The sequence below is a fragment of the Hippocampus comes genome, unplaced genomic scaffold, assembly GCF_001891065.2.
Source record: "Hippocampus comes isolate QL1 unplaced genomic scaffold, H_comes_QL1_v1.1 scaffold118, whole genome shotgun sequence".
Taxonomy (NCBI): domain Eukaryota; kingdom Metazoa; phylum Chordata; class Actinopteri; order Syngnathiformes; family Syngnathidae; genus Hippocampus; species Hippocampus comes.
The window spans coordinates 1,718,647-1,725,766 of NW_017805461.1; the positions used below are offsets into that span (position 1 = coordinate 1,718,647).

Here is a 7,120-nt window from a genome sequence, read left to right on the forward strand (position 1 = left end):
AAAGTATTAGAGTGCTCTTTCCTTATTATTAGTTTAAAACCTCTGTTGTGTGGGGAAAGATAATTTGAGAGTGTTTTGAGTTAAAAGCGCGGTCAAATTTAAACTCGTATCTCAAGGCACCACTGTCAATGAAATGATCTGCCCTCTCTTGAGCCCATATAAATATTTTGTGTGTCTACGTGAAGATTCCTGAGGACATAGTGACATTTCGACTGCTTGCAATGTGACATTATTTTCAACTCAATATATGGAGAATATTTTCAGAGTCATTCCTGTAAAACAACATTGAAAATGTTGAGAGGCTGGGAGCCATGGCGAGGAGTTTATTTTCTTGTGCCTATGTTCATCCACTTACGCTCACATGGAGAGGACTTGTGCTGACAGCATCTACTTGATGTGTTTCCACCACTGGTGAATGCTCTGACTCGCATCAACATAAAACCATCAAGGTAACATGCAGAATCAAAAACCCACATCTATCATCACTCCCTCTTTTGTGCCTGAAATGATCCTCTTCCTCCACATATTCCATTGAGAGTACTCGATTATTACAATCAATTCACACAATCATCTGCGAGGGTGATTTCTAACCCTTTACCAGCATACAACGTATGGAGCCATTTAAACGGCAATTAGTGGGCAAGTGCGGTTGCCGGAAGGTTATCTGGTAACACACAACGTGAGGCTTAGGTGACGCCGCCCTTCACTCAGATGCTGATTGAGTGCGAGTGTAGAAAGTGATTCCATGAATCACTTCTGAGCAGCATTGTGACCGGAGAGCACTTTTCCCCCCGAAAGACAAATAAGTGAGCAAGTCAAAGTTGAACCAGCTATTCCTCTTCAATTAAAAACACCTTTCATCATCTGGCACATTTGACTGTTGTTCTCGTTTCCTTTTCTTTTTTGTTTTTGTTCAGAATGGTGTTTGCTAACATATATGTACATCACTGGTTACCATGGCAGCAGAGGCGCGTGTTGTTTGGGTGGGCGGGTGGTGCAGTGCTCACTGATGAGGGTCATTGCTGAGGGAGTTCTGATGGCTGTTTCTTGGCTTTCAGAGTGTCTATCAGAGACTGGACGCCGCGCTTCACGCTGGTGCTCACTCGGCGGCTTACCGAGTCGGCGGCAGGCGAGGACGAGGAGCCGGCCCGTTGCAAGGGCGGCCGCGCCACCAGACACTTCTGATACCGTAACTGAAAGAGAAGGAGGCGGGGTTCAATAAGCAGCACCTACGGAAAGCCGTTTGAGCATTTAGTTGATATCCATTTTAAGTACTGTACCAGTATGCTCTTTGTCCTCCTAATGTAATGTATCCACAATACTGTCAAGGTTTCTGGTTCTTTTTTTAAACTTTTTTCTACAGGGTAATCAGTCAAAGACATGAATAAGATCTTACCACACATGCTGCCTGCACGGCTTCTGACACACATCCAGCGTTGGGGTCACACCAGAACACATGGCACTGGAAGTGTTGGTTTCCTGTGTCCATGATGAAGGCAAACGTGTGGATGTCCCGCCCGACTCCCATGAAGGATAGGAAACGGACCCGACACTCCACCAACGCTTCTTCCTCCTCCTCCTGCACAGCAAGTCATGAAGAGAATTCAACTTATGTCTTCTATATGTCATTGATGCATGACCCGTCTAATAGAAAGATTCACCCAATCCAATCCATTTTCTAATCCGCTTATCCTCACGAGGGTCGCGGGTGTGCTGGAGCCTACACCCTTGCCAGCCAACTGCAGGGCACACATCGATGAACAACCATTCGCGCTCACAATCACACAATTCAAAATGTTCCATTCGCCATGCATGTTTTTGGACTGTGGGAGGTACCCGGAGAAAACCTCAGGTATGGGGAGAACATGCAAACTCCACACAGGAAGGCCGGAGCCGGAATCGAACCCTGCACTTCTGCACTGCGAGCCACAAAAAAATTGCTGAGATTGATACACAACTCAACATGGGATAAGTGTATATACTTAGTACTACATAAACACGTCATTCAGCATGACCTGTCACACTCACTCAAGTTAATATCGAAACACTCTCACACAGAACTAAAACACTCCCACACATTCTGAAACACTCTCATACACACGACTGAAATGCTCTCACACTCACTACTGATTTTTCCTTCACACATGACTGAAATCCTCTCATATATTACAGCAAAATCCTGAAAATTCAGTAGTGCGTAAGATAGTGTTTTAGTAGTAAGCATGTAAGCGTTTTTAGTCGTTTGATGGAAGCGTTTCAGTTGCATGTACGACGCCATTTCAGTCGCGTGTGTGAGAAATAAACCTAAATTATGATGGGCCGTCATAGATTTCCGTGACATGTCACAACCAAGTCTTAGCTTTTGGCTCAAAGGGAAGGTAGCAAGGAGTAGTTGATTTGGTATCGCGTGTCTGTGGCACTGGTGCACCAGTTACGGCTCACGGACCCCCGGGGGTCCCCGGCCCTCAGTTGGAGCATCACTGCTGAACATAATACTGTATGAATCCACAACATGCCTTTTCTTTGATAACAGCCAGAGTGGTGTCAGCAATGCTCAGAATCACAGGTGTCCAGTCCTCCTTGCCTGTGGAGGACAGCAGGCTGTCAATGGCTCCGTTGATGATGTCCATACCTGGAGAGAGAATGCACACAGGGGAGCATGAAACAAGAGACGACGGCGGAAGGGATTTATTGCAAGTCAGAAAGAGAGTCTTGGGTTTTAACAGTGGGCTAATTTGTACCTATGGGCCGATTCACTGATGTCATCCCCAGATAGAACACGTGGAACTTCTGCACCAGTTCAGTCTTTGGCATTGGAAATTCTGCAGAGCAGAAACCAAACATAAAACTCACATTTTTACGAACAACAAATAACAACATGTAACAGAGCTCCTAATGCTGCATTAATTGCTGCAAACCAGAGAAATAAAGAGGCTTGTGAATATTGTGGGTGCTGCTGGCATGATTAGGGCTGGATGTTTTCTGGGTGGAATTCCTGCTGGGTTTGTTTACGTGGAGGCTTGCAGGCGGAACAGATTGCTCAAAGATGGCGGATCACCTGCATCGGCATCTACATTGGGAAGGGAGTTCAAGTAAATTCATACTCCGCCCACGGGACCTCATTCTTTGCGGTTGAAGTTTGGAGTTGTACACAGCTGCACCATATCCCATGAAAAGGTGTTTATATTCCACCCATGCAGTTACACGTAGTAGGCAAAGTAATAGAAACAGCTCTCCCCAATTTTCTAAATGTAATAAACCTGTTCACATATTGCCCATTTTTCATAATGAGCTTTGGCCCAGTTTGCACCAGCGGCATCTTAATTGGTGCATTTCAGAGACTAGAAATTCATCATGAGCTCAACTCCGTGATGACTCTGGATGAATTATGGCAAATCAATCTGGGATGATGTCTTTTACTTGGATTCACTGCATCAGAGTGCACTCACCCAGAGTTCTTCATATCATTTCCATCTGCACTTTCAGGAAAACATTAGTTACAAGGATGGAGTTTTATTTATACTTGAAGGCCCAGGGAGGACAAACAGAGGATACAGCGGGGTCATTTTCCTGATATCAGCAGCATTCCCACCTCAGCTACCCTTTGAGAGACCCACGCGCAAGAACATGAAGGAGAAGCCATGCATCCATTTTCTATAGCTCTTATTCAGTTCAGGGTCGGGGCGGGGGGCGCTGGAGCCCATCCCAGCTGACATCGGACAAAAGACAGATTGCACTTTGGAATGGTTGCCAATCAATCACAAGGCTCATATAGAGACAGACAATCATTCACACTGACATTATCACTGAGCGCAACGGAATCCACATTGGGGGTACACAAGTCCCGTAGATGACCCATGCCATCAGTGATTTTGGATTACCTACAGTATAAAGCTAATGCCCAGTAATTTTTAGTCTTACAATTTGGAGTTTAACTCTCCCCCCCCCTTTTTTTTTTTTACATTAATTGCGTAACTTCTTATACTTGTATTAAGAACATTAATAATGTTCAAAAGATACTCCTTTGCATTGCACCTTTGTGATTTATTGTTAAAGTTATACTGAATGTTGCTTGATGGTGGAAGTTTGAAACTGGAAGGAATTCTTAACTGGACTTAACAAATGCATTGTGCTGGATTAAAAAAAAAAAAGAAAAGCCACTGTAACATTTAATTCAAAAATTCTTTTGCATGCCACTAATATACACTGTTTCCTCCAGAATAATTGTTTCAAAATAACAATTCAAATGTTTGATAAGAGTCATGGACAAGGACACCTCCTCTTGGACAACCAAAAAGTTACAGAGTTAAATGATGCAAGGGATGCTTGATGTTTTGATCACCGGGTTGGGATGGGGAGCACTTCACCTCAAACAAGCACTAATTGGTTTCTAATGAGCTTTACTGCCTCGATAAGTGGAGAGTCGATATCATCCTTCCCTTATTAGAGATGCTGGAGCTCCTTTGCTCCGAGAAGATCTTACATTCAAGTATGACTTCTGATGATGTTTTTCTTTCTTCCTGTGTAATTACAACTGAGAGGAAGCCATAGGGCGACTATAAGCAAAATAGTAATCGCTGACGACTCTCTTTCTCTCTCTCTCTCTATGTAAAACAGTTGTAACTTGGGATGGGGAAGAGTCTTATAATGCGCGACAAGAAACCGTGTAGGGAAACCTGGCAAGCAGCCGACAAATCATCTTTTCCCATGGGGGCACTACAAAAGAATACGAGTGTGTGCGTGATTTTGTGTGTGGGTGCGTACCTTGTAGGGGCACATCAGAGCCCGCCTGGGAGGAGCCGCCAGCTGCAGCCTTGGCACTTTTTCTTTCAGCCATAATCTAAACAATAGAGAGGGGGCAAAACAGAATTATAGGTGAGAAGAGCACAACAAAGCACAGGAATGACTCACGCAGTGAGAGGGGGAAGAAACAAGGGTGGATAAGAGGAGACAACAGGGGTAAGGCAAAACAGACATTGTGTGTATTTGTTCATTTACTACGCCTAAAGTAGTGGATACATAAGAGATGTACTATTGGTTTTAAAATAATGCAGGAGAATAAGTGGTGCAATGGCTTACGAGTTTAATTCATTCTGTGACGACATAGGTCACGAATACTCATATCTCAAATCAACTTTGCCCATTGCAATGACTGGTAGCACCATACAGTAGCATACTTAAACATAACAATCAAATAGAATGCAACTAATCCAACTCTTTGTGCATCAGGATTTAACGCATTCATTTTGTGGCTCCTTCTTGTGTGTCCGCCTTGGCCACCAAGGGGCAGTATAATACTTGCAGACATTTATCCGCAAAGAAGACTGTCACAACAGCTCAGAACGCTGCAGTAATATTAGTCATTTTTCACAGACGATAAAGAATGCATGCGAGGGAGGATTATTTATATTGTCTGTCTACATGTGTTGCTGCACTCTTTGTGTCCAAATATCCATCGCTTAAAAAGTTCACACTTCCACAAAATTAATGTTGTTAGCCCATTAATGGCGTTCTGCAATGTGCATTAGCATTAAGCTAGTAGACTTCGTTCAGACAAAGTTATGTTGGTTTGGTTAATTTTCTTTTTTGTTACTTTTCTAGTAAATGTCAGATGGAAAGGGCAATAAATACCTTCAAGCAAGTACTTTTTTGAAGAAATGCTGACAATTTGTCAAACAGTTGCTTCTTGTGAGGTTGTGCTTGTAACAACAATTTTTTGCTCACCACTCAAGCAAAAAAATGTGCGTTTAGACATTTTTTTTTGTATAAAGATGACTTTTCCTTTATCGTAATTTGACATGATCATTTCAGGGTTTTCAGTTTGAATATGCAATCACATGATCAGTGAATTCATCCATTCATCCATTTTCTAATCCGGTTGTCTTCACAAGGGTCGCGGGGGATGCTGGAGCCTATCCCAGCCGTCTTCGGGCAGTAGGCGGGGTACACCCTGAACTGGTTGCCAACCAATAGTTCTCAGAGGCTAATTTCAGCAGAAGTAATAATGGCAGCGTCATACTTCATCATTCATTGAATATTTGTCGAATTCTGAATTGAACTGTGTTAACAGATGCGACCTGTTTTCCTGCTTCCACTTGGCTGCCTTTCTGCTGCAGTGATTGCAGTCTTAAAGTGCATCAAGGAGTGTGTTGTTTGTACGCCATCATTGTGCTCGCTTTGTATGCAAGAGAGTCTCTAGTAATTACCAGGTGTCATTAATCAAAGTGTGTGTGCGGTCCATCTGCGTCTCATCTCACGGGAAAGTATAAAAATATGCACACCCACAAACAGCACACACAGCACACACTCCACAAAGCAATCACTGGGGCTGAGTTGGTTTTTAACAGAGGAGAAAGCAGTGTGAAGTCAGAAAGACAAAAAGTTAGGCACTATTTTCCTTTTGTTTTTATGTCTTCAGAGTGGCGTTATACAGCGGTCTCCCATTTATTCACACGGATCTTTGCATTTTAGTTGAACTCTGCAAGGTCTCACTGCTACAAAGGTTGAAGAGTAGAGGGCAGGTGAGACAAGGCTTCATTGTGTGGTCTCCCGCTGCGCATTCACAGATGGTTGTAACAACCCTGCATTGTCCCGTTGTTGTTCTCAAGTGGTTCAGGGTTTTCCTTTGGGCCCATGGTGCGTCTGAGCCAGGAGGGAGTTCCACAGCACTTCATTTCTGCACGTCTACTCTACTTTTAGCTTTTCCAAACAGAGCTGGAGTGTTTCCTCCAGAGTTGTGGTTAGAAGATGGACATGGCTGAAAAAGCTTCTTCTTAATTGTTTTTATTTTTTTCACAGTTTTCAATAACACACGTTTCCTATTGCATACAAAAACATTTCCACTTTGCAGCTGGGCATATTTTTTTACACAAACTACAAATAATAAATGGAAAATACTGACAATATTACAAACAGCAAATACATAAATAAATAATGAGTCCTCTCTGAACAACAAAGCCACCGTTGTGCACTTCATTGTATTAGTTGGGCATGACAAGTTTCCAACGTTTGGTTCATATAGCTTTTTGAAGTCTTAACGAATATATGAATTTGCTCCATCTGATAAATGCCGCATATTTCCTGACTCCATAGATTATATGTGGGGGGTGGGGGGGGGGGG

General features: G+C 43.1%; 1 protein-coding gene across 5 annotated transcripts in view; it reads right to left on the reverse strand.

The window, feature by feature from the left end:
• Positions 1 to 7,120, reverse strand: part of LOC109518771 (amyloid beta A4 precursor protein-binding family B member 2-like) — a 44,968-nt gene continuing 37,848 nt past the window's right edge. For all 5 annotated transcript variants that reach the window (XM_019874826.1, XM_019874825.1, XM_019874827.1 and 2 more), the window contains 5 exons: positions 4,765 to 4,840; positions 2,742 to 2,822; positions 2,517 to 2,632; positions 1,397 to 1,579; positions 1 to 1,193 (listed from right to left, as the gene is read on the reverse strand). In XM_019874826.1, coding sequence (XP_019730385.1) covers positions 1,017 to 1,193; positions 1,397 to 1,579; positions 2,517 to 2,632; positions 2,742 to 2,822; positions 4,765 to 4,840 — 633 coding nt within the window. In that variant the 3' untranslated portion in view covers positions 1 to 1,016. The remainder of the gene's footprint in view (positions 1,194 to 1,396; positions 1,580 to 2,516; positions 2,633 to 2,741; positions 2,823 to 4,764; positions 4,841 to 7,120) is intronic.